We start from the raw sequence: 27,162 nt of genomic DNA, 5'->3' as shown, positions 1-27,162 counted from the left end.
TTAGAGAGGGTTACTAAGAGGATAATTAATGAATTCTCTCGGTACTTGATTACGGGAACTGCTACATCAACCGTAAACATAGGTAGCATGTCAATTAAACTTAAATCCAGCATTCCTGTGTATAATCGGTCATATCAACTCTCACACGCTGAAACGATCCGTGGTCGTGACATAATAACAGATTTGCTTGAAAAGCAAATAATAAAGGAATGCTCGTTTTTAGCTACCACTATTGAATACCTGGGTCGTACGATTAGTAAAGGTCAGGATAGGCCAAGTCGTCAGAAAGTGCGGGCCTTAATTGATTCAGCCGAACAAAAAAAATCTTAAGCAAGTAAGGCAATTTCTGGGGTTAGCTAGCTATTTTAGGCGGTATATAGTTGGGTTTGCCCAAAGGGCTGCTTGCATAGCGGCACTTACTAAAAATTAACTTTCATTGAGGTGCTGAAAAACAGGCCGCTCGTGACTACATCATAGATTGTCTTACAAGTGAGCCAGTACTCGCCATTTATGATCCTACGCTGCCAATAGAAATACTACACAGATGCGAGCTCGATTGGTTACGGAGTCGTCATGATGAGAGTGCATAAGGGAAATCGTAAACGAGTACTGCCTTATTGTAGTAGACTCACTCAGGGGGCTGAGAGGAAGTAGCACTCGTACGAACTGAAGACGCTGGCAGTGATTAAGGTGCTGAAGCTGCCACACCGCTCATACGTAGTTTGATACGAGACGTTACTGTTGAAGGCTCAAGTGGTAATCGAGAAGTCCTTCGTCAAATGAGTCGTCAGAGGGCATCTAAACTCCTTCGTGCCAACTAAACTCGTCAAGATGCCTATGCTAACTAGAGACGTAAACAGCTCACTCTTTTGAACTAAATTCCTTAGTTTTTGTTAGCAAGGTGGCTCAGTCAACAAGGAAGCTGGACTCATGTATGCGGGGACCATACCGGGTTATGAAGACACTATCACACTGCCGATATGAGCTGCAGATGTTAGCTGGCTCATACGGCAAATCGACTCGAGCAGCTGCGGAATATATGGTCCCGTGGAAGTGAGAATGGACTCCCGATGTGTGTTCTGCTTTCTTTGATGGTGAGGTATTTGCCTTATTCTGCCTGAAATTTTGACTAAAACTCCTTTTGAGATTTTATTGAAACTTAATCCCATTGTGTTATTTATTTTAATTTTGTTTTGACACAAATCTCTAAATGTATTGGGGTTAAAGCGAGGAGACATGAGTTACTTGTTACGATGTGAGCGTTTGTCTTGGAGTGTATCGGACACGCTGTATTAGAGGTTAGATCTCTGGGTCTGGGATAGCTGTCTTGGAGTGCATCGGACAGGCTATGCCAGAAGTGGCGCTGTGCCTGGGACAACCGTTTGCCTTGGAGTGCATCGGGCCCGGTTGTCCTAGAAGTGGTGTTGTGTCTGGGATAACCGATTGCCTTGGAGTGCATCGGGCCGGTTATCCCGGAGGGGACGCTTAGGTTGGGATAACCATTTGCCTTGGAGTGCATCGGGCCGGTTATCCTAAGAGGTACGTTGAGCCTGGGATAGCCGTTTACCTTGGAGTGCATCGGGTTCGGTTATCCCAGGAGGGACCATAGGCCTGGGATAATTGTTTATCTTGGAGTGCATCGGATACGTTATCCTGAGGATCTGGTCTCTTGGTTAGGAATTAATTTAGTATGTTCGGAAGCTTGACTTTGATAGTGAGTTGTCTATCGAGCTGTGGTTGTAAAAGATCATGAGTTTATTTATGGGATGTTGGTCGGCCAACATTGCCTTTATCAGATGGTATGTTTTGGAACATGTTTTTATAATAACCTTCACACACACACCAAGTCATGCCTCAAGCAATTCCTTGTGGGTCTCTGACGAGGTGTGAGGGGGCGATCTTCCGACAAGTCCCGCCCCAAGTGGTTGGTTATTGGGATGTTTTACAACCACTTTGTGTGGGCTATGTTTGTTTAGCTCACTTTACATTGACGTTAACCATGATGTTACTGTTGAGTTAAATCAAAAATCGAAAAGATTTCTGCCGTTATATTTCTCAATTTCAGACATAGACAATGAGGGAGAAGAGTTGTGTCATGACGCCAACTTGCCTCCGGAGGTTGACCTGCCTGTAGAGGGGACTGAGCCGCAATCAAGCCCGTCTGGAATGTCAAGACATTCAAAACTGAATACGTCTAGTGCGAATGAAAAGAATTTCCTGCCCTTGGTGCTAATACTACGTTTTGGACGTCAAGAAAGTTAAACACAAAGGAGCCCGGGGACGTGCTCATGTCAGGAAAGGCCGTGTAGGAATATGAGAGGGTAGAAGAGAATCAATGTAGGAATATGAGAGGGTAGGAGAGACTCAAACGACCTATAAGCCGTTGTCAGAGGACATCAGGGCTCTTTTTTCGTTCGTAACGCGCGTTGGTGTGATAGTTTAGTCGTTAGTAGATTTTCGAAGTGTGTTTAAATCTTTCGATTGTATTATATTCGGATTTCATTTAACGATTAGTTTAAATCAAGATAGTTGAAAGTTATTCATTTAGAATTGTTTTTATTTTTGTGTAAATTTAATAAATTTGCAGTGGAATTGTATCGAATGTTATTTTTTTAAAAAGTCAATTCTTACCTTGTTTCTAAGAATATATTTTGCAAAATAATAAATAAAGTTATGGTTTAAGGATTTATTGTTCGACTTGTACTTTTACGTTTGTAGGTCAACGAGAAGCCCGTTATAGGTTTCAATTTCCGTCTAAGCCTCATAATATATAAAATCTAAGGAACATAATCGTAGTCATTGGAGTTGAATGTTTGATCTTATTCTTTTCTTCCAAGGTTTAGTGGAACTGAAAGGTCTTGCTGGTCCTACATTACAACTGTTACGACTTACTATAATACTACCTAAGAACGGTATAAGACACTAAACGATGTGAATATTTATAATAAAAAGAATGTGTGGATACAAAATACGAAGTCTTTGAAATAGAATTATCAAGGGATAAATGGTATTTGAAGGAATTTAAAAATATACCAATAAACAATATCGCTCTCTTAAGAATGATTAAAGTCAGCGTGACAAAATAACATTACATCTCGGAATTTTCAAAAACTTAATCAAAAATATAATAAGGATAAATTAAATTATTCTCTCTCTGTGATTTAACATTGTCAATTTTTTTTAATATTATCTTAAATGTTCTATTCTAAAAACGTTATAATCTCACAACCTTAATTAATTATGTTTTTAGTTAAATCGTAAGAACCGTTAATCAACTTAATTATAATTCTCCCTGCAGCAAATTGTTACTCACTTTATTACTCTTGTAACATAATTTTGGTACTTTTAACACATCTTTTACAGTAATTCAATATTTGCTAACCTTAAATTTTAATTCATTTATCCAATTTTATATGTGCCCATAGAAAGACGATAATAATATAACTTTCTCAATCAGACACATATGGGAACTATTTTTTTTTTCAAGTAAAATGCCAAAAATGACTGCTTTTTAATTTCATAGTCTATGAATATTAAAGGAGAAAAAGGTTATATATCTTTATAAAACAAATAAAAATATAATTAAAACAATATGACTAGCAATTTTTTTTTCTGTAACTTCCGTTAAGTTTCTTTTTTATATAGATAAAATTATGCTTTGCTAACGTCTACTTGATTTAGATCAACTTAATAAACATCCTTGCGTCACTTAACGGCGACCATAAATTCAATGTCAGCTGTAGACTTTATCGGAAGCTTCTGTCTCATTTGTTACATCAATAAAATAGTGTTAGATTCCTTTTTATTTCTAACTTTATTTGATGATATATTTACCATATACGGTGTCTAAGAAATAGTCTGCAAAAATATTTAAATTGATTGTATCTAGTAATGGTTTGATGGCGAGTTGTAAAACTGTGTATATACACAGGATTAAAAATTGATAGTAAAAACAAAACTAAAGAAACTTCAGTTTTAAGTTGTCCAATAAAATGTTAATTAGTAACATCCTTTTGTGTACATGCGTCCTTGCATGAGAAGGCCATCGAGTCCCCATTAATCTGAATTATGCATTCTTAGTTAATGATCTCTTTCATCCTTCAGCATAATTGACAAACAACACAAGTCAAATACTTTCCACCAGGATTGATTAAATCATTTTATCATGAATAGTCTTAACACATTTTGCATTAGTTAAAAATAACACAGAAGGTACTTCTAGCACAAATTTTGCATTGTCATCTTACATCATTAGCGTTGCCCGTCTATTTAATAACCTACGTCAATACCATATTATGGGAAGATTTATGAATTAAAACTATTAAATCTCCATACTAAATCTTCTTAATTGTTTATGTGTTCTCCATCTACGAGTTCATTTCAAACTTCTAACGGGTAGAACGACAGCACTATCCAGTGCAAATTAATTAAAAAAATAATACTGTGTGGGTACAAACTTATTATGAGTATGTTGAGCTGGACATTAATAAGCCTTAAATCAAAAGGACTCGTCGGCAGTTAAAGATGAAACAGTGTTGCACAAATTACTAAAACATAAATTCTCGGGATCTAAATGGAAACGATCCGAAAACTAATCTGAGAAGAAAAGCTTAGACGTGTAGAAGAATAAGTATGATGTAAAATTTAACATGAATTTTAGATCAGTAACGATTTTTGCTCACGCTCGCAATTACTAATACTTTCAAAGTTTTTGTCCAACGACAAGAGGAGGAAGGCGAGGATGAGGGAAATTTAAATTCAACTCATTTATGATATACGACATTTTTACAAGAATATTTTACATGTTTTATTAATTTTTATTAAGAAAAAACGAAAAAGCATTTGTTAAATAAAAGAAGAATATTTAAATATTCAGATGTAGTAATACTTTGTGAGTAAATTGTTATTACAAGTAGAATTCATATAAACTATGGTGTTCAACACGAGCGAAATAAAAGATATGTTGGCAAATTTTTTTATGTCTGAAGAGTAAACTAGACAAATAGTATTAATTTATGTAATGGATACCAGAGATAATATAAACCATAACAATATCTTAGAATCTTAGATCTCATTATAACAATATAAAGTTAATGTAAATAACAAATAAGAACACGAAAATATATGCCTTTTTATTTTCCGGGTTATTTCCCAAATAAGGGATATTATATTATATCATGCTGGTGACATCTTAATGGTTGTGTCAATATACTTCTTACTGGGCAAAAATGTACAAAAAAATACTGAAGTTAAAAATCGAAATATTTTTTGTGAAAGCCGTACAATTTAATACTTACGTTATCAGCAATGCTGCCGTCACTTTCACTATTACCAACAGTCGGCTTCACCATTTTCCATATTCCATTTAACTCATAAAACACTCACAAACACTTACACTACTTTATTTTAGTCTTTAACTTGCACATCCAATCAGATAATCTTCCTCCTGGATGGCTCTCACACTACTGTATCTCCTCAACCAACATTTCGGATTAAAAATGGTTTTTGGGAAGTCACTACATTTACTCTTTTAATTTTAAATATTAAGTAAGGATGGAAAATCTTAGTCATTCAAATAAACGCAAAACATTACGTAATTTTAGTAACAAATTTTTAAACCATCCAATCTTTATATTGCAACTTAATATTTTATAGAAAACATAATTGATTAACATTGATTACAAATTGTTTACTACATCAGTTTTAGTTTTACTGACACTTACAGGAAGACTAATCTTCACATGTTATAAATCTCGATATGAATTTACATTTACTGTTCTTTAATACAAATCATACAACGATCTGCAGAATAAATATTTTTGTTAAAGAAATAACTAACGACATGACATTGATTATGTCACATCTACCCTCTAAAGTAAAATACTTATCAAACAACTATCCCTTATGATGGCTTTAAATGCCGTTGCCGACATATATATAATGAACTTATAATAAAAGAACTAGCAATGATTTTGGAAAGATACGAGTACATTTGGTGTCAGCCTTGGAGTAACAACGATAGTTTTAAAGCTTCCAGTGAGATAAATAAATAAATATTTAATTATATATCATACAACAACGCCTACGACTTTTATAATCCTATTATTTTCTCCTCCATTCATAATCCCATCTTCATTTTCTTCTACATTAATGGTAACATCACAGAGATTATCTCTCGTATCAAACGCAACTGTTAGTTATATTTTTTATAAGAGAACGTAATCAAAATTTTAAATCGGTAGTGCTATTTTTATCGCACCCATTAAAAACACAATAACTTACTTGGGAATACTGCCCATTGGGAATATAAATTCTAATGCTACCCGAGTACAAATACTTGACTTATTAAACATAGACAGTATTTTAGTATCAACAATTAGTTCATGTTAAAACAACATTCAAATTTCTCACAAGCGGTATTAAGTACAAATTTAAAATTAGATCCCATATTTTTTTATTTTATAACGATCTGATACACGCAGGTTTGTTCTTATTTTTTTTTATATATATATATATTTAGAAAGTTTTTCCACGTAAATACATACCACACCAAAAACGTGATATTTATAAAAACCATTGTTCCGAATCGACCGACCCGAGTATTAAGAAATAAACTATCCTGTATAGTTTTACTATGATGCCTGCACAAATAAGCACTTCAAATATTTATTCCTACGCTTTTTTAAAACGCTATGTATCTATGTCAAATTGAATATTATTAGACAAAGTTCTTTTTAGCCCCGTGCTTCTTAATTTTGAAAGTAATTGACGCTTTTTATAAACCAATTTGAAGGCTTTAAAGTTTAATTTACCAAAGCCGATGGTAAAATGCAATAATATACTAAAGTTATATTAATAAATAACATTGTTGATACAAAACAGTCACAAACTTATACTTTAAACAAATAAAGTTTTCACATTATTTATTTAATGTTGTAAACTCTGTTGCAAATGTTTGTAATACAAATTAGAAGGTTAAATCATTGTATTTAACTATAAGACTGAATACTAAAACCTAGTTTTAGTATAACAAAATACAATTTTGGTAATCGCACCTATTGCTGTGCTATGAAATTGTCTTTCAGACTATTGTATAGTTGAATACGCTGGAAAAGCTTTTGTGTAAACCTCTTTGAATAACTATTATATCGTATTTGTGAAACATAAAGAGAGAAACATTATATATAATTTAGAAGATATACTTTAATCATAGAAGGTTTATTTGCCTTTGCTGTGGAAATAAAATTTTCAACCTTGCAAGTTTCAAGCTCGTCGAATTTGATTCAAATATTTTATTACGGATGTAAATGGTTGAAATGTCAATGTATTAAGGTTATAAATAATTGCTGAAAATATTAATTTGTTATATATAAATAGTGAATCAATACAATTTTATTCTTTTATTGATGAAGATAATAAAGATAGCATACCTGCTTTAAGTCCACATACGTAATGTAAATATAATGTTTTCACACAAAATCTGTTTTATAATTTGCTAAGAATATGTCAAAATTATAATTAATTATTCGCGTAGTAAATCTAAAAAAATATTAGTTTTATTTTAATGAATACTCGCTAAAGTCTTAGATATCATTACGAATATGTCTTTAATTTTCAAAACCTCATGTATAAAACGTGAAACACGAAGTTTGAATAACAAACTAAGTATCTATATAAAATATCTTTCTAGCTCAAAATATGTTGTTTGAAAAGGATCACTGGGTAAAGCATTATATGCAATTCAAAATTTATTCATTGATATCTAATACTGCATTGCAGATTTTAGATGTAGCAGCCTCCCGCCTAGTCTCCCACGATGATCTCTGTGAGAAAGCAATAAATTGATAACCAACACGTGAGTTCATTTTCAGCTGACAATATCATTTGCATTTTAACTAACATGTATATGTATATATGTTGAAAAAATGTGTATCAGGATTTTAAAAATAGGACCTAAATTCAAATATAAATACATAATTGTAAATATCCACCTAAAAGAAACAAATATTAAGATAGGTATGTGTCAAATAATTTTAGTAGGCGTTACAATTTATGAGAACGGCTATTGTTTAAGCGTAAATAGAAATCGGTTTGAAGGACGGACGAGCAATGTCTTGCTTGAAATATTGTCTATTTATAAAATATTAATATCAAATCATTTGAAAGTAATTCCAAAAATATATACTTATCTTATTAAGTTCTCATTAACTTTTTAACACTTTTATATGTTTAAAAAGTATTCTACAAAATTTGGGAATATAAATTAAGTTAACGGTAGCATGGCTAAGGTAAAATATACGCAGCTCAAATAACCCAGGGCACACGTGCTGTTTCAATTCGGTATGAGAATAAGTCCTTATGACCTAACTGACTTTAAATTAGAATTTTCTCTTTTCTTTTGTTTTAATTCACATTACAAATAGGTATCAGCTACTTTGTGACAGGCGTCGGTGGGATCAAGGAAGCATTTCGTCTTAACACATTAAATTACGCCAATAAAAATAATTTTATCTCGCTTAGTTCTTACAGCATTTTAACGTCAATAATGTAACTATTAAAGGCTATTGACATGAAATATTCTTATTTACAACAGATAAATAAGATTCTCAAAAAAAGGCACCAAATTACCTACACAAAATATTTAAATTCTGATTCTGCATTGATCAAAAAATTGCTTTAAAACAATTTAAAATGCTTGGGTTATATAATAGAAATAAAGCCGCAAAAAATCTCCTTCAATCATGTTGAAAACTTAAAGAAAGCTGAACCGGCAATGTATATAGACAAGTAAATAAATTGCCAAGCAGATTTCACACACGTCCGAAGAGAAGACTATCCTTCGCTAATTTGTGCCTACTGTTAAAAAAAAAATTATTGAAGGCATACATACAGAGGAAAAAATAAACAATAGACCGCGAATCAAACGTAACAAAACCTCACTCAGCCTTACTCAAAACAACCTTGATCCATAAGATATTTTTTTTTCTGGTTAAATGCATTACTTCACGGGAAACGCACTGTTCCTTAGGCTCATTACACATGAATATTTAAGTTGTAATTCTCATTCATAATCGTCATACTTAATCGGCTGCGTTGTACGAGACTAATTATGACTAATCATTGGAGCAAGAGGTAAAACTTTGTGAACGACATTTATAGGCCAGAGAGATATACAGTAATTTTTACACTTTCTTGTATAATAAACTATAAATTTATTCAGTAATTTAGTCTATAATTGGATCGAATATAATCATTGCTTCAATAAATACTATACATATATATATAAGTAATTATATACAGGATATATAAATAAAAAACGTCGATGACTTAATGCGTTACGAATATAATATTATAAAATATTTTCAGCCTATCGAAACATAATCTTAGTGGGTTCTACAGTTATTTACATAAATATACGAAAGGCGGTTTGCCGTCCAGCGGCTTGGTTCAGTCGTCGTGCATCCTCTCCGGCTGAGGGAATCCCCGCGCTGACAGCGGGTCGGGGGCGGGGGAAGCGGGGGAGGCGGGCGACGGCACTGGGGACGCGCTGCCCAGGGGAGACGGCAGGGTAGCATACACGGTCGGCCTCGGCGGCTGGTATGACGGCGCGTACGAATCACTGCGAGGGTTGTAGAACGGCGAGTCATCGGCGCTGCAGTCTAAATTCGGTGAGTACGGAGTGACCGCTCCGCAGGAGGGGGCGTAGTCACTGGGGCGGTATGCGGGAGAGACCGGCGCGTACACCGTGCGGCGGGGAGGCTCCGCTTCCGGTCGGTGGTGAGAGGACGGCGCGTGCGCATCCGACCACCGCGCCTTACTCGGCGTGAAGTCGCCCTTCACGTACAGCTGTATCGGCCGACGGAAGCCCTTACTCGCGTGCTGCGGGACGCCCAGGATGCAGCACTTGCTGAATCCTACCTCTGGAGACAGGAGATACTCCCGGAACTTGTTTGGAAACAATTCGATGGAATTGAAGTTCTCATATATTGTTGGCTGTGAAACAATAGAAAATTAAATATTTAACCCACCGCTTGAATTTGTTTCACATTATTCATACCAAGGAATATCTTTATCATCAATCAATGCACTTAATTGAAGAGTTTATAACTCATAAGAATACTTTACAAAAAAAAAAAAATTAATTTAACTAGCTATTTCTGTAGAAAACAGAGAGCGATTCATCTCACCGAGAATACTGCTATGATGAAAAGATAGATTTTTTTTAAAATTAAAAACGCTATATAATGGTAAATAACAATTTTTTAAAGTGCAAGCAAAGAAAATATATCTTTATATGTGGCAGGCAATTGTCGATAAGTGTTATCAACTTTCACAAAAAAAATTTTTTTTTTAAAGAGAATTTCTTTGTAAAAATATAAATATAAATTTACCGTTAAGCGCTTCTTTTTCTTGTAACTGGCCCAATTCTGAGCTTCTAGAACCAGTTTGCCTCCAGGGCGAAGGTCAGCGAACATTCGTCGAAACGCTCGCTTCAGCCCCGCGTCACCCCAATTTAGGTGGAGCCATTTTGTTGTAGATAAACATAAGATGAGGTCAAACTGTGGACTCTCCATGCCAGATCCAACTGTGATCTCCTCCCGAGGAACGTAATTTCCCTGAAAAATTATGGTTTTGTAAGAATAATTCTTGTATTAAAAATAACTGATTGGACATATTTTAAGAGCATGCTGATCTATACATTTAATTAATTAAAAACTATTTGAATCATATAAATTTGTAAAATAAAATATTCCGTATCCGCTGGATTATCTATGTATTATTCGTATATTTACGATCAAAGTCTAATCTACAATAGTACAGTCAATGAGAGACACGAAGCTATTCTTGACATATTTGAAAAAATTTAATTGCATATAAATAAAATATTTTTCTATGGAAATTTGAAGTTTCAATACTTGCAAATAATATTATTTAATAATACCTTTCATAATATGTTTGAGTATAAAGTGAATATAATCTCACCTGCTTGAATGTGACGTTATATGGAAAACCAGATGCAGGCTCCTCAACCTTCGGTTCGGCGAGCGGCCCAAACATCATGGCCATTGACACAGGGAAAAAGCATTGGCCTTGCTCCTGTTTATGAAAAGACTTCCTATTTTTTCTTGGCTTCTTTAACTTTCTCACTGGCAGAGCCTTTTTTGAGTCATCATCTTTATCAATATTCTCATTGGAAGTACATTCTTCGACCTTGTCTTCTTTGAACTTATCACAGTCAGTTTGCTTTTCATCTCCATCAACTTTCTTATCATCCTCCTTCGGTTGGTGTAATGGTACTGGTATGAATGATTTGAGATTTTTTCTTGCTCTTCCTGAAAATAGATAAATTATCATAAATATATAAATATACCATTTCTCAATCTTCTCAAAACTATTGTTTACATTGTAAGTACTAAATTTAAATTAATATTTTAGAATCAAATTTTTTATAACATACCAATAAGCACAGAATCAATGTCAATTCCAACGACTGATTTGGCTCCAAGTGTGCGAGCGACAGCTATTGATATATGTCCTACATTACAACCAATATCGAGTACATCCTTGTTTTGAAAAAGGTGCCGATGCATCTCAAAAACTTGCAGTCTTATATCCATCATAGCATTTAAATTACGATATCCATAATACCTGTAATAAATTCACACTCAGATTAATAAAAAAGGAATTAATAAAATTGAATAGTTTTGGTATACAAAATATTATTAAAAGAATTTTAACAAAATGATATTATTGTAGATAAGTATTCAATACCTATCATAATTTCCATACTGATATCTTGAATTTTTTGCATGAAAGGTGGGCATTTTTTGATCTTCAGAGAGACTCTTCAACTTGGTCCGGTGAGGTGAAGCGGGCCGGTCTAGTGTAGCAGCTCGTTGTTGAGGTCTGGCCCTCATCCATGCCCCGGGTTGTGGAACTACAGGACTCACGATCTTATCTAATGAGTCCATTCGACGCAATTTTTTACCATCCTTACCTTTTAATGAGCTATTTTCACTATCACTACATGATCTTTTTCGTGCTTTAGATGTGGATGGCTCTGGAGGTGGTGGTTCCTTGATTCCCTCCTCTAATTCTGGTTTGACTTCTACCAGAGGCGGATTGGATTCTGTTGTGCGTCGTCTTAATCGTGGTTTCTTTCTGGGCTTGCGTTGTTGCATCTCCAGCCTCTTTTCATACTCTTCATTATCCAAAGGCTCCATCAGATTAAGAGGATCTCTTATATTAGGCGGAATAATTACATCTATCTTTGCCTTGTGCCTTGGTGGGGTAGGTAATGGTGAAGATTCTGGAGTTACAGCATTCATAGCCCTGTTAACATCTTCATCCTGTAAACTATTTAGATTCAATGGGTCAGATATATTGCCACCAAGAAGAAATTTTGTTGGTGGAATAAAAGCTTCCTTGCGAGGCCTTTTATATGGAAGGAAGAATTTTGATATGGAAGGAAAACTTTGTGCTCGTTTTTTACTTTGTTTAAACTTTGTGCCGGTATGATGAACCCTTCGCACGGCGCTTCTTTCGAGATTGTCCTTCACAGGTAAGTGACTCTTTTTACCGTGTCTGGATTTCTTTTTGGTTTTCTTTGCACATCCTGTGCCGGTACCATCTTTTTCCTTAGACGAATTAGCGTCATTACCAGTGTTAGACGATACACTAATATTTAAAGAGGTTTCTGTATTCTCAGTGGCGGTATTTTCAGGAGTATCACTTGGCACACCTTTAACCACGTTGTCAACCTCGTTCCCATCATCATTCGTTTGCACATTTTCTTCTGAACTACCCATTTTTCGTTAAAAGTATTTTACATTATAGGTCTTAACTTTAATTAAAATCAAATTTACCGCCACTCTGATTCTTGCAAAATGTACAAGGACATCCGTCAATGGTGATAAACAGGTCTAACGGAGGATGTATATTCGTTAAGAACTGTTAGTATCAGTAAAAAAAATATAAAATATATTCTTTTAACTATACATAGTAATAATCTTTGTTCTGGAAAACACAATACAAAATCCGTATACTATTACAGATTGGCCACACCGCACACACAGCAGACACTATACAAATAAGAAAATGGCAATTTGACATTTTGTGAATATGTTGCCATACGAAGATATTTTATAGATGTAACAGATAATACAACCTTGATACCTATTATATTTATTACCAAATTTTATAAAAATTGTCGAATAGAAAAACATAATGATGGCTTTTTATACCGAAAGATTAAATTAACACCTTAAATTTAAAATATAAATGTTTTCGTGTCCTCCGTTAAACAAAATGTATTTTTTGTTATAGTTCTGTTTATATTGAATTATTATATTAATATAAAAATATTTATATAAAAATATTTATAGTAGTCTATAAATATAATAATATCTTTCATCTCATCTTCCCGCGATCACGGTTACTATAAGGGAGCAGAAACGTCGAGTTTTTATAGATAAAATAATAAGAAATCGCTTAGAGTCCAAAAAACTTAGTTTTGTTCTTATAAAATGATCCAAAATTATCTAACATAAAAATCAAGGTCTTCAAAATACAAATATCTCTAAAATGTTGGTTTTCGTTTATTTATTTTATAAGAGTAAGATTATTAGTTTAATAACTAGCAACACAAGTTGCAAAGCGTTCAATTTCGAATTTTGAATTATTATGTCCGTTTTATAACTTGACAAACGATAAAGAAAGTTCGTGTTTTGCTTGATGCAAATGTTTATAAAAATATTGATAACTTAAATAAAGGTATGTTTAATATTATTTAGCTATAAACATGTACTGTACTATAAAGCAACTTTTAAAATATCATATATCAATTAAAGAGACCAAAAAACGTTGAGTTTATTATAAAACTTCTGTCGAATAAAGTTACCTGCTTAATATATAGATTTTAGTGTAGAAAAGAGTTAAGCAAATTCCATTGAGATCTGTGTTTACAATTTTTATTTATATTGCACGTTTTATCTATTTACAGATGTCCCGGATTCCAAAATATCCAGTTTCTGCTGCTAAAGAAAACAGACCAGGAATATCTAACAGCCGTATAATATCAAGAACAATCGGAAACGGCTTCAGTGATGTTGAAAAGAAAAATCTACTCATGAATCACACCAAGCCAATGAATGGCACTACAACTAACAAGGTGGCAGCTCCTCGCATCAAGAGGTCAGCTACAGCACCTTCTTCTGCTACTGTCCCCACTAAAACAGCTAAAGTTGAAAAGAAAACTACTACTGTTGCAGCGAGAATTCCTTCTTACGATTACAAAGCTAGGTTTAATGATTTAATAGAGAAACACAAAGTCATTAAGAGTGAGTTGAGTGAATTAAAGGAAAAACATTTGGAGATATCTGATGAGTATGAAAAAGTAAAAGACACAGTCGAAAGCAGTGTTTCAGAAAGGGATGCTTTGAAAGAAAAACTTTTAAATACTTATACAGAGTTAAGAAAACAATCTACCGACTTGGAAAGCTTAAAATTAGATTATGAAATTCTAAAACGTGAAAATGACGATCTACATGGTAAGACTAGACTGTTAGAAGACATGACTAAAAGTTTAAAAATTAAGACAGCGGAATATGACAAACTTAAAACAGAATATGATGACTTAACTCGTCGATATAAAAGTCTTAGTGATGAAGCTGAAGCTTTGAGAGTCTTAACTGATCACCTTAAAAAAGTATCTGCTGAATATGACACATTACAAATTAATCATAAAGATGCACTTGACACTATATCCAAAACAAAATCTGATTCAGAGGCATTGCAAAATATATTAGCTAATATGTATAAGGAACAGAGAATATTAAGAAATACTGTACAAGATTTGAAAGGAAACATCCGAGTGTACTGTAGGGTGAGACCTCCATTGGAATCTGAAGCATCGAAGCCCTTGTACAATCTTAATGTCCTTGATGCTTGTTCAATGGAGGTGGAAAAAATTGAGTTATTAAATTCAGCAAGAAAGGGTAAATCTCAACATTCATTTTCATTTGATGGCATATTTACACCACATTCATCTCAGGAAGATGTATTTGCTGAGGTTTCACCAATGGTCCAGTCGGCATTAGATGGCTACAATGTTTGTATATTTGCCTATGGTCAAACCGGCTCTGGCAAAACTTACACCATGGAAGGTGGTAATGGGGTAGAAAAATATGGTATTATTCCAAGAGCCATTGACATGATTTTTGATGGTATGGTAGATCTTAAAAGAATGGGGTGGGAATTGTCCATCAAAGCTTCATTTTTGGAAATCTATAATGAAATTATATATGACTTATTAAACTCTAGTAAAGACCAGGAGAGTCATGAAATAAAAATGGTCAACTCGAAGTGTACAGATCTATATGTATCTAACTTGAAAGAAGAAGAAGTGAAGAGCTCTCATGATTTCATCAGGTTATTGATATTTGCCCAACGTAACAGACAAACCGCTGCAACATTGAACAATGAAAGGAGCTCGAGGTCACATTCAGTTGCACAAATAAAAATATCAGCTATTAATGAAAAACGAAAAGAAAAATTTACAAGCAACTTGAATCTTGTAGACTTGGCTGGTTCAGAGAGTGGGAAAACAACACAAAGAATGGATGAAACGAAACATATCAACAGATCACTCTCAGAGTTATCTAAAGTTATCTTATCTTTACAGACAAATCAGTCTCACATACCTTACAGGAATTCTAAACTCACACATCTGTTGATGCCGAGTCTGGGGGGAAATTCTAAAACACTTATGTTGGTAAATATCAATCAATTTGATGAAAGCTTCAATGAGACTCTAAACTCCTTGCGGTTTGCTACGAAAGTGAACAGCTGCAGAACGATCAAGGCAAAGAAAAATATAACTATGGTTGATTCATAATTTTAATTGATTAAAAATAGATTTCCTTTATCACTTTATAGAGCTTCACACATGATACTTTGTATTAAAGCGGTATCCACAATGAGTACAAAAAAGTAATCAGTTAAATAGGAATGTTCCACCGATTTGATAGACGTTATGACGCAAATTTACTTACATTACTCTATTTTTACTATTGCAATGTAAGTAAATATACTAATTAGTAAATAATGCGTTGATAAGTCGTAACTTTATGCATTTCTCATAATATAAGCACGCTCAAATTGCACATTGAGCTTTAGATTAGGGAAGTAAAAGACTTCACTTGCTGGACAAATCTATATATCGTTAAATTAAATTTATAAAAGTAACGTCTTAGTAATATTATAATTCTATAGCCTTAATGAAACCATAAATTACGAATAAAATATATTTTTCTGTATGTCTTATTTTCAATGAAATAACAAGAACAAGATATTTGTGACATTGAGATTGACATATTATTAAAACTTACTTCATAATAATACATGAAAATATTCAATCCTTTTTCTCTTGTCCAGTTATTTTTGTTTATTGCATAGGTAGTTATTTAACTTCTGCCATATTTTTAATATTTTTTGGTGTAATATTAACAACTTATATATCTCTATATTACTGTTTTGTATGCCTTGTTGACCACAATATTGAAGGTAGAATGTTTTGTTTATTGACATTGGTTATCATTGTAACTCATTATTAGTAGTCTGTAATTAGTTATTAATGAATATAATTATCTCGTAATACAATGGATTTTTCTTTTATATTTTTTTAAAGATTTGTTATCAATACCAAGACACTTGATGACGTGTTGTTTCGATAGATGGCGCTATGTTACTATCTAGACTAGTAATAATCAAGCACACCAAAACCTGCGACTGCGTCTTATTTAGGTGCCTTTTCTAGCTTTAATTTAAAAAGTCATTGATTAAGACATCTTCCTAAATATTAACCCTCAATTAATTTAAAATTGGTTATATGTGTATTACAATTTAAACTCCGAAAAATGATATTTATATTATGTAAAATACTTAATCAGTCACATTAATCATCCAGTTTTTTAACATAGGTTTCAAGAAATCTTAATTCCCTTAAATGTATTGTTATGATTTAACATGAGGAATATTTAAAATTTGATTTGCTTTGTTTTCCAGAGACTAGACTTACGGTTAGTAGTGACTGTTAGGCGTTGTTTACTGATTTATATGCGTGCCCAGATCGCATTTGTAAATAATATTAGTAGGATTATAATATTTCTTAAATTTAAAATTATGTGATAATCACATGTTTTTCCTCTATACTGGTTCCATACTTTATAATTCAGTAAGTAGGCTTTTACTGAATTTTATTAAATTTTACAAATATAATATAATATAATATAAGCATAACATAAAAACTGGAAGGAATTCTTATTTTTCATTATCTTTAAGCAAAAATAAAACAAAGTGTTAAATTTATAATTATAATTAATAATATATTTAAGGACTAGAACAAATTATTGGGTGATACATCGAAATCTCTTTCATATAAACAAACACGAAGGTTCTTCTGTACATCTCTGACCTCAACTTTGGCGTCAGCAGATGGCATCATGGCACTAGGGCACTTAAGCCAAGCAAACGGTTCAGAAACCGAGGAACAAGTCCAATTTCCCCGGTCCGATTATTCAGCGTGATACGTCCGGTTCAATTATTGTTTCGGAGAGTTCTGCTGCCTCTATGGTATTTATTAATCTATCTAATCCATACAAGAAACCTTCTTCGTGGTTACCTTGCTGCCATTCTTCTCTATGTGTTACTTTAACGTCTTTCGGCAAGCGACGCGTCTTTGCGAAGTCTATCAGCCAGGCTCCCACGCGTTCATCGTCGTAGATTATAAAAATGCTGCTGCCAACAATCTCATGTTCCCGGAAGAATTCAGATTTTTCAAATAGACTTCTTATCTCGCGCAATCGAGCTGCTATGGCGCGTTGGGCGCGCTTATCGTTACCGAGGAACCGAGCAACAGTAGCCTTAAGTTGTTCCGGTTCACGTACTTTTTGAAGGTCAGTAAGTGGAGGCTGGCCGGGGACTTTAACAGCTTCTATGCGGAAGCCTTGCTGGGCTGATGATGAGCACTGCTCACGGAACTGCATATATCGCAGTTTGGTGACCGCTCTAGCGGCGTGCTCTTCTTCAGTGGGTGCATTGGGGTCTACACGTACCATTTTCTCATAAAGATCTTGTCGGGCGCGAGCGTTACTAACTTCATCTTCGAGGAATGTCCGGGTTCCCATTTTAACATCCATAACATGTGGATCACGGAACCCGTGAAGGAGGTCTTGCAGTTCAATGAAGTGTTCACCGTCATATTCCAAATCACGGTAATAGCGGGGTATCGCGGTGCGCATGTGGGGGCATGCTGCGAGGGCTTCGTAAGCGTCGCGCTCAGGGTTGTGTCCAGGACGGTCACCCGCTGCGCGACGTTTCCAAACTGTTCCAGGGCCAGCAGGTGCTAGGGAACCTGGGTGTCCCGACAATTGAAACCATTCCGAGGAACGTGATTTCAACAAAGCATCAGATGCCGGTGCTGAAAGCTCTAGTGCATTCTGAAACAAATGAAAGTAAAAATTAGTGATATGATTTTTTTAATCAATTAATAAATATTAAAAAGACAACTATCATATTACTTATTACTTGTTTAAATTTTTAATATAAATATACACTTTATTTATTACCAATTAAAAGTTCTTTTTATTTCAGAATTAATTTTTTATTGAATTAAAGTTATAAACAATAAATTCTTAATAGTGATGAATTATCTAAAAAAAAAAATATATAACACTCACGATTGCTAAGAATTTGAGCAGATCTGACGGTTGCGATGCTGGGCTGGCTGATACTGGTGGAACAGGGGAGGTGTTCTCCGCGGAAGAGTTATTACGCTTCCAGCGTTTGAACAAAGCACCCTCACTCTTAACACGCCAGCGTTCTTCATCCTTGCAAGCAACCTGGGAACAAGGGAAATACGAGTTGAAACACCATATCTACCACACACATTTTCACTGGAACCATTATCACTTTCAAAAAAATATTATAAAACACCACAGAGAGATGACGTACCGCTATAATTTTGTTTGCGGCATAAAGGAGCCCGCCAGGGCCGAGACGGCTCAGCATCGACTGGCGGGAGACACTGTTCATCTTGCTGGTTACAGTCATATTTGAAAAGTGAGTTAAAAGAGTACGAACTTGAGTGAAGTATAACGCGTGAGCGAACAAGTGACTTATCGTCTATTGCAAGCTAGCGAGTGGTGTCTGCGGGAGGGTCACGCCTGCTTATATAGAGACCTCGGCTTTCTCGTGACGTCTACGAATCGCCCGCGCCCGCTTACCGTCGCGCTTCGAACGATCAACACATACTTAATGTACACTTGGCGCCTCTGTTTTTTTTATTAATACGAATTTCGATAAACGACCGCATTGATAATGTTGGTTTAAGGTCGGTTAGACGTCTTCGGTAGCGTATTAATATCAATACGCTTATACGTAATCAGTTATAAGATTTGGTCTTTGTTTAATTTTCTTTAATCAGTAAAGCAATACCAGTTAAATAACATGTTATAATATTTATGATTCAATAAAGATCAATAGTTCTCAAACAATATGTCATGTACGTATGTAGGTATTTATATTTATATAAATTAGCTTTATATATTTTTATAGTTGAAATGTTATACTCTGTGTGAACAGAAAAATTCCTGTTACTTTTTCATGCCAACTTTTTCAAGATTTTAATAATAAATCATATATAATAAAAAGCGGACATTTCTTTATTAAACTGAAATTGAACAAGAAATTGTTTAAAAAAAGGTTACTTTATTATATAATAAATATATATTTTTATGAATAACAAAGTATCCAAACATCGATTAAATGTCAATGGTATCATAATATACTCTTGACAATAAAGCTTAAGCAAAAATACACTAATACTCGTATTATGCCAATAAAGGATGTATCCGGTTATACAATTTTAAAAATGTATTTTTTGCAACTACAACAAAAGGGAAGCGAAATAACGATAGCCGTTATCAATATTAATTAGTAGCGAAAACGTAAAAAAATTAACAAATATATATTCACGAATAAAAACGTTTCATTAAATTTAAAAAAAAAAACAAGTTGACCAGCCTACCGGCCAGTATCTTAATGATTTTAAATTAGAACCAGTTGATTAATTCTAACTGCATATAATTAAAAAAAAAATAACTTCCATGATTATATCAAATTCGATTTCGATTTTCTTTTATACTCGGTTTAATTTAGAGGTATTGCAAAATAGTGACGTCAGCTAGCCCTTCGTGACGTGGAGAGAAGGCTCGTTATTCTTATATATGACGTTCAATACTCTAAGTTGACTTTGGGTGATGACGTAGTATTACAAATATTGCTACACACGTGTTCAATACTGTGATCGGAGTTTATCCATTGAACGGAGTTGATACCTCGTGCACTCAGACATGTTTCCTATTGTCGACCCACCGCACAAAACGTGACCGGCCCTAAACGTTTGAAGGCTGACTGCAATATTATAAAGATGAAGTTGTATTATTGCTTAAATTACGTAACATTGTTTTCTAATAAACATGTGTGAGTAACAATTAGAAAATTTCAAATATTATATTCAAAACATTACTGTTATTATAATGTAAAACACGTCTTATTCCTTCTTAAACATTGGAACGACAATGATTATCCAGAATTTATCGAATTATAATAAAAGAAATTGTTGTATACAAAACTTGGACTTTAAATAAATTATAATTTTATGTTGACAACACATTTAGGTAGATCCCTTTTTACAGTTTTGGATTTACAATATCTGTATTTATTATATACATCCAACAAAAATATTTAAAACTATTCTATTAAACAGATTCGTCTTTCTATTGAAATGCGGGGTTTGGTTTAAAGGAAAATAAACATGAGAGAGAAAATAAATAAATGTTATATTTTACAAAAATAAAAAAAAATTAACCTTTTTTGTTTATATACAACGCTGACATCATTATTACTGGAAAGATTACTCTTCAATGGAGATTTCATAGTAAGATGAATAAAGAATAGTTTGAGCTTGAAAATAGATCACAATAATTGGGATCCCAGATTGCTTCAAACCTCTTGCATTATTTTTGTATTGTAAATCAGTAACCATAAACATTCGTTCGTGAGTTACTTTAAAAATAAATAATACAAGGACTGCTTTCGATCACGTATCAGCTACGTATGTGACTTATACGGAACGTATTATATTTTGCACTTTGACTAATGTTGTTTACTCTAAGAACCGACTGACCGAATGACCACTTCATCAGGTCAGGGTCACGTTATGAAAGTTACCTTAGATACAAATGCATAAATTGCATCTGCACAGCATTATGCACAGACAACTCGTGGATTTAATGCAAGTCTGGAGGCCGAAATGCATTCTATACTAAATGAATTCACATAATTTTATATGTGATTCGAATTAAGGTCAAATACGTGAGGCACTACAAATAAGGTCTGTAGAAAAAAAAATAGCAAACATTTTTTTTTTATCACTTTCATTTGAATAGAAAATATACCGTTAAGCATGTATAAGATAAGAATATACTCTATATTTATATTATCTGTGTTTTATCTATACATTCTGTTTCAAACTTCATTGCATATAAGACTCCAAGAAATAGGAATGACGTTGTAAACAAATATTCCTGCCAATGACTTTATAAACGTTTCAGAATAGAGAAACTTATTTCAAGAATTTTACCACAGCTAAAAAATAGTTTATATGACAAATAATATTATTTGAGAACTAGGTGTCTTGATTTTTTTTTTAATAAATAACATCGAGAATTTAAAATAACTAAGAATTTAAACTAATTTAAAAGAAAAATTTCGACACCCGGAACAATATCAGACTTAATTATTTTAAGTTAGCATCGTATTGTTGTTTGTCACATCTTATAACTGTCTTTATTAAAAATAAGAGATGACTTAGACAATATTTTCAGAATGTTTACTTAACAGGAATCAAATTAGCGCCATACAATGTACGTTTGTACAACACGTAATGGCGCCGCATGTGTATGCATGCATCCCGTACTTTTCCGATATTTGCAATACTGCTACGGAGGTCGTGGCAGTGTACATCCATATTAAGTTTATTTAGCACCAGCTAATATAATACACCCACATGTGTACAATATATTCGCTGCGGTTATCATATGTGATAAAATATTTAGAAGAAACATTTGTGATTATAATAGAGCATGTTTTCAGGACAAAAAGTAAATAATTTACTGAAATATTTTAAGGTAATGTGCATATGGAGCTAATATAGTAATTATAGCCGTTAACTTTGCTATGTTACAAGCCAAAACAGATTAGCATAATACAGAAAATATAAAAAATCCTGATGAATTCGCTCTTCTACGTCTTGTCTATGAAATCATACTCACAGGTAACTGACCCTGAAATATATTAAATAGGTACATCTTTATGGCATGGAACTAATAAATTTAAGTTCCAATTTCAGTTTAATAAAATCATGAAAACAAATTTAGATCCAAATGCATACTATACAAAATATATATATATATATACAGTATTATTGTTTTCATGTGCATTATAAAATTATAACATACTTAGTAATAGTTATTGGCGTAAAATAAACCATACATATTTATAGTTTCCGTTATATAAATTATCACCTCATGATCTATTAATTTCATTTATATGTGGAATAAAAGAGGTTAAAATTTATAGTAATAAGATGAACATTCGTTGCTAATCCGTGTTTTTTTTTTTTTAACTATTTATAAATTTTTGAAAACATCGTTAAACACATTTATGACGTCTGGATATATTTTTTTTAATGAATAAAATATGTGCTTGAATTTGGAGAGTAAAATTATTGAATGGTTGTCGCTTTGTTGTTGTCAAAATTAGCCTCATGACGCAGTACATTGTTGTTGTGTCTGCGCAGGTGGTGTGTATTGATTCAGCCGCGTTCAGAATTAACGAACCTCAGTCCTGTATGACTCATTATATAAAGATAGGAATTATAAAATATTTTGTACTTATTTATTATTTAAAATAGTAAATATTTTCTTAATTCTACATCCATTTATATTATAAATATAAGAATAAATGCATCCTGTAAACTTTTTCTAACAGTAGCGATCGGTTGTAGACAACGGTTGGTTGAGGAGCGTGCAGGAATGCGGCTTCACCGAAATGTGAACTTGTTTGATAAACGACTCCGTGATTTATTATTAGAAACACTATTATTTCGGAAACCTCCTCTATTATTTCGTCTTTATAATTTGATAAGATTGATTGCATAGTGTTATTTGGTTTAGAAAATTATTGACTTAACATAATTTATGCAAGATATAATCTAAAACTTAAATTTTGTGACAGATGATAATAAAATCAATTGATTGATGATTCCGGATCTATTGTGATCCTAAATAAAGGTCAACAAGTTGAATAATCTACTGCGTGCATATGAAGTTGGTCAGTTTAATAGATTAAATGTTTTACAAGGGCCGAGTTAGTTATTGATAAGCCGAATAGGCGATCAGGACATATCGTTTCTCTGGCTGCTTGAGGATAAATATCGATAAGGTTCGCCAGCTTCAATTCGGGGTCGAATGTTAATGATATCGGCAAGCGGAAACCCGCACTGGCGAATACAAAATAAACCGAGTGTCCAAAGCGGAACTCTGAACGCACTATGACTTGCCAGTCTTGAGGACACGTGCGCAACATGACGCGTGGGTTCAAAATAATGGAACATCAACCTCTTTGATCTAACAATTGCTTGTTAAATACAAAACGGGAATGAGCTTAGAAACTGTGAATAAAAGATTGTGACGTCACCCAACTGACAACGGATAGAATTATACGCAATTAATATACATAGATGAAGGATGCTTGGCGGCCATATTTGTCATAAAAAGTTGACAATAGATAATTAAAGAATTACTTTGTGAGAATAATACAACATTAAAGTATTGTAACAACTTCTTTGATAAGATTCAACTTATCGCATCTATTAAACGGTACTTTGATTAATGATCTGATGAATTACATTATCTATATACGGCAAAAAGTTCTCCTTTGTTTTATGTCAAAGTGACAGATTAGTTTAATGTTCGATGTGTTGCAATTGTGTAAAAAATTTTTTGACGTTTCAATAAAGCATAGTGAACTAACAAACTAATAGATTTTAATAATGGAAAATATTTAAACGATATGTTGATCATTTACCTCACTAACCCATTGAGGAAATTACGTACTCGTCCTTACTTACATTTATCTTTTGAGTACTATACCAGCACTTTGTATTATATTATGTAGCTTAAACTAAAAATTCATATTTACTAACCTGTTAGTGCAAGGATTTCTTATACAAGTTAAACAAAATATATTTTTAAAATATTCAAAATTATTTAGGTATAAATAATTTAATTATAGTAAAGTAACTAACAAGTAACGTGTTAAGCTAAACGATCCTTAATGTACTTTTAAGGATATTTTCACTCATACGTTTTCATTACACTAACGATAAACTGTTGATTATCTAACAATAAATTAATAGATCAAATAAAACATTTTAACTGAGAAGTCATATATAAACTGGCATAACGTAATTGTTACAATAAACAATAAAATATATCAAAAATATCTTCATGTTTTACCTCAAGTGAAATAACAAACAGGTGAAGAACAACGTCATTGTATATATTTACTGAGCTGTAATTATTTATTATTATATGAATGAACTATTTTACCGTCATTTAGTACGATAGCTGGAATTGAATGTGCCGCTTCATTCCATATGATGAATCATAGCACGCAGACTTTAAAGCGAACAAAATAATATGCGAAGAATTAATGGGATGAGAATATGAATTTCATACCTTTGTCTTTGCGAAGTTTGTGTCACGAAATAGAGCGCATCTCCGCAAGGCTATGAAGTGCGTCACATTTCAATTATTCAAAAGTTGTTTCGACATTTTCAGGATTAAATTTATTGACTGAGTTCAAATACTCTTTATACATATTTATTATATTTGCTTTAGAGTTTTCCACTATACTATTTGTCATAAAGATGTGAATAAGATAAAAATATTGGACAAATCACTACATAGTGATGTATCCTTCGTATGCTAAGATCGTAATTACGATTTTCATAAAACCATAAATTCATCACACGAGTGTGAATTTAACGAAGACGGTGTTAATGTTTGAATAAATAGCAACAAGATTTCTCTCTGCAATTATAAGTCGTATTAGATAAATTCGCAGGCTAATATTGATTGAAGATATATAAATGTCTCTTCTGATATATACACACCAATAGACCCTAGCCTTGCCTTATCCTGTTCTGTGTATTCTAGGAGATAGTGTTAACAACCATTTTAATCATATCACTTGTGGTTAATAAGAGCGTAGTTTTTTTTTTATTTTACGTTAAAATCCAACAAAAATCAGCTAGACCTTCTCATATATTTTTGGATTTGTGACACAAAACTATTAAACGATTTGTCAACATATAAATATTAACCACTGACCAGTGTTTTAAATGAATACGTGTATTTCTATACTTCTTACTTATGAAAAAAGTATAGTTTATTTATTGCCTACATTTAATTTCCAATGACATAACGTCTCTTATCAAATGTGGTTAAAAATCTAAACGCGTATGATATCGGACGTCCACGTCAATATCATGTAAAAATATTTATTCAATAATGTAACATTTCGTAACGATTTTTTTGTTGTTGTTCATCAAACACGTGAAATTCAATGGGGCTGTGATGTTTAAGGAATCTGCAATTTTATTTTGTTGTGTAATGCACACTTGTTGCGGCTGATGGTCGATTGGCTGGCGTCGGTTGCCTTTCTGGATTACATTATACAAATTATTTTAAAATTTGTTTTTCTTTATATTCCGTTTTATAAACACGTGTTTATAATATTAAACTAAAATAACACTTATGATATTTTAAAAATCAATGTACCTAAAAGTTTGTATGCACTAGAAAATCCTATTATAGTTGATTTCGGTAAAATTTAGTATCGAAAAATTCTTATCCATAATAAAAATCATGTGATTGCTTTCCGAAGATATTATATTACAAAATTGTTTTTATAATAATCATGTTAATGAAAACCAGCACTTAAAAATTAATATCAATGACTTATTACGATATTATAAAACGTATAGGACTTATAATTATAGGTGGCCGTAAAATAAATTATCCATAAATATTTATTGGGGACAAAGAAAAAAATTAAAATATGTTTTCACGACTGGTTGTAATGTGTCGCTATTCGTTATGTTAATTATAAATTTATTGAACGATGGCGCCCGCAAATTGATAGATAAGAAAATTTCGTGTCTGTTGTTTCAGCCACAACTACAATGGGTATTTAAAAAAAATATATATATCATTAAAGAAACGCGTTTTAAATAAAACGAGCAGTTTCATTCAAATAAGTTTAAGTATTTTCATAGTTTCATAAATAAAATCGGAATTAAAACAAACATGTAAAACTGTGTATACTTTGTACGTTCTTTAACATTTCTAACAACATCCAACAAATTTCACGATTATTTCTCCGATATTATTTTAAAGGCCTACAAAATTAAAAAAACTTTCAAAGTTATGTATTTGCTATATCAGTAAACATACTTATGTTAGTAAACACACTTCTATTAGATGCGTGCGTGTCACAACTCTCTAAGGCTTGTGTAAAATATTTATAGAAATTACATAATAGCTTGCTGTTGTGTTACATATAATGATTACAGCAGATAAAGCCGCACTGACGTCACAGATTATCAATAAAACGTGATATTAATATTAATTATCTTTTTATGTGACAATTTACAGCTGGGACGCAATCATTAGAACGCTGATAACAGTGAGTAAGATGTCACTCAAATATGTATAGAAAAATATTTTTTTAAGTTATTTATAGTAATATGAAAAGTTTCAATTTTATGTTTTAACTTTACAAAAAGTCATAGTGTTATACTGTTTATATTTTTAATTCAATGTCTGTAAGTAAGTATCTTAGAACAGTGAATGTTTAACCTAAAAATGTCTACTAGAGCCAAGTCTTTGATAATAGAACCGGGTCTATAAATCATATTGTGGAGTTGAAGAAAATAAGGAAGTTTAGTTATGGCTTCCTGGTTATTATGCACTG

General features: G+C 32.7%; 3 protein-coding genes across 6 annotated transcripts in view; 1 reads left to right on the top strand and 2 right to left on the bottom strand.

Moving 5' to 3' along the window:
- Positions 1–9,323: 9,323 nt before the first annotated feature.
- Positions 9,324–13,094, bottom strand: LOC116767475 (7SK snRNA methylphosphate capping enzyme bin3-like). The gene is made up of 5 exons (XM_032657807.2): positions 11,773–13,094; positions 11,459–11,649; positions 10,984–11,333; positions 10,392–10,616; positions 9,324–9,993 (listed from the first exon to the last, which is right to left on the bottom strand). Exons 1-5 carry the CDS (start codon positions 12,807–12,809, stop codon positions 9,448–9,450), a joined length of 2,349 nt encoding a protein of 782 aa, XP_032513698.2. The 5' UTR covers positions 12,810–13,094; the 3' UTR covers positions 9,324–9,447.
- Positions 13,095–13,651: 557 nt separating this feature from the next.
- LOC116767736 (protein claret segregational) lies at positions 13,652–16,743 on the top strand. Its single transcript, XM_032658195.2, has 2 exons — positions 13,652–13,773; positions 14,003–16,743. The coding sequence occupies exon 2, from the start codon at positions 14,003–14,005 to the stop codon at positions 15,893–15,895; it is 1,893 nt and encodes a 630-aa protein (XP_032514086.1). The 5' UTR covers positions 13,652–13,773; the 3' UTR covers positions 15,896–16,743.
- A 615-nt stretch (positions 16,744–17,358) lies between these two features.
- The window catches only part of LOC116767804 (inositol-trisphosphate 3-kinase homolog), a 48,820-nt gene continuing 39,016 nt past the window's right edge, over positions 17,359–27,162 (bottom strand). For 3 of the 4 annotated variants that reach the window (XM_032658309.2, XM_061527251.1, XM_032658310.2), the window contains 2 exons: positions 18,738–18,899; positions 17,359–18,497 (listed from right to left, as the gene is read on the bottom strand). In XM_032658309.2, coding sequence (XP_032514200.1) covers positions 17,577–18,497; positions 18,738–18,899 — 1,083 coding nt within the window. In that variant the 3' untranslated portion in view covers positions 17,359–17,576. Of the gene's footprint in view, positions 18,498–18,737; positions 18,900–19,011; positions 19,220–27,162 lie in introns of those variants that run through there. The other variant, XM_032658311.2, reaches the window with a different exon arrangement.

The sequence above is a fragment of the Danaus plexippus genome (assembly GCF_018135715.1).
Source record: "Danaus plexippus chromosome 9 unlocalized genomic scaffold, MEX_DaPlex mxdp_24, whole genome shotgun sequence".
NCBI classification, from domain to species: Eukaryota; Metazoa; Arthropoda; class Insecta; order Lepidoptera; family Nymphalidae; genus Danaus; species Danaus plexippus.
Note: the sequence above shows the minus strand (reverse complement) of the source record. Positions and strands in the feature narration are given on the sequence as shown.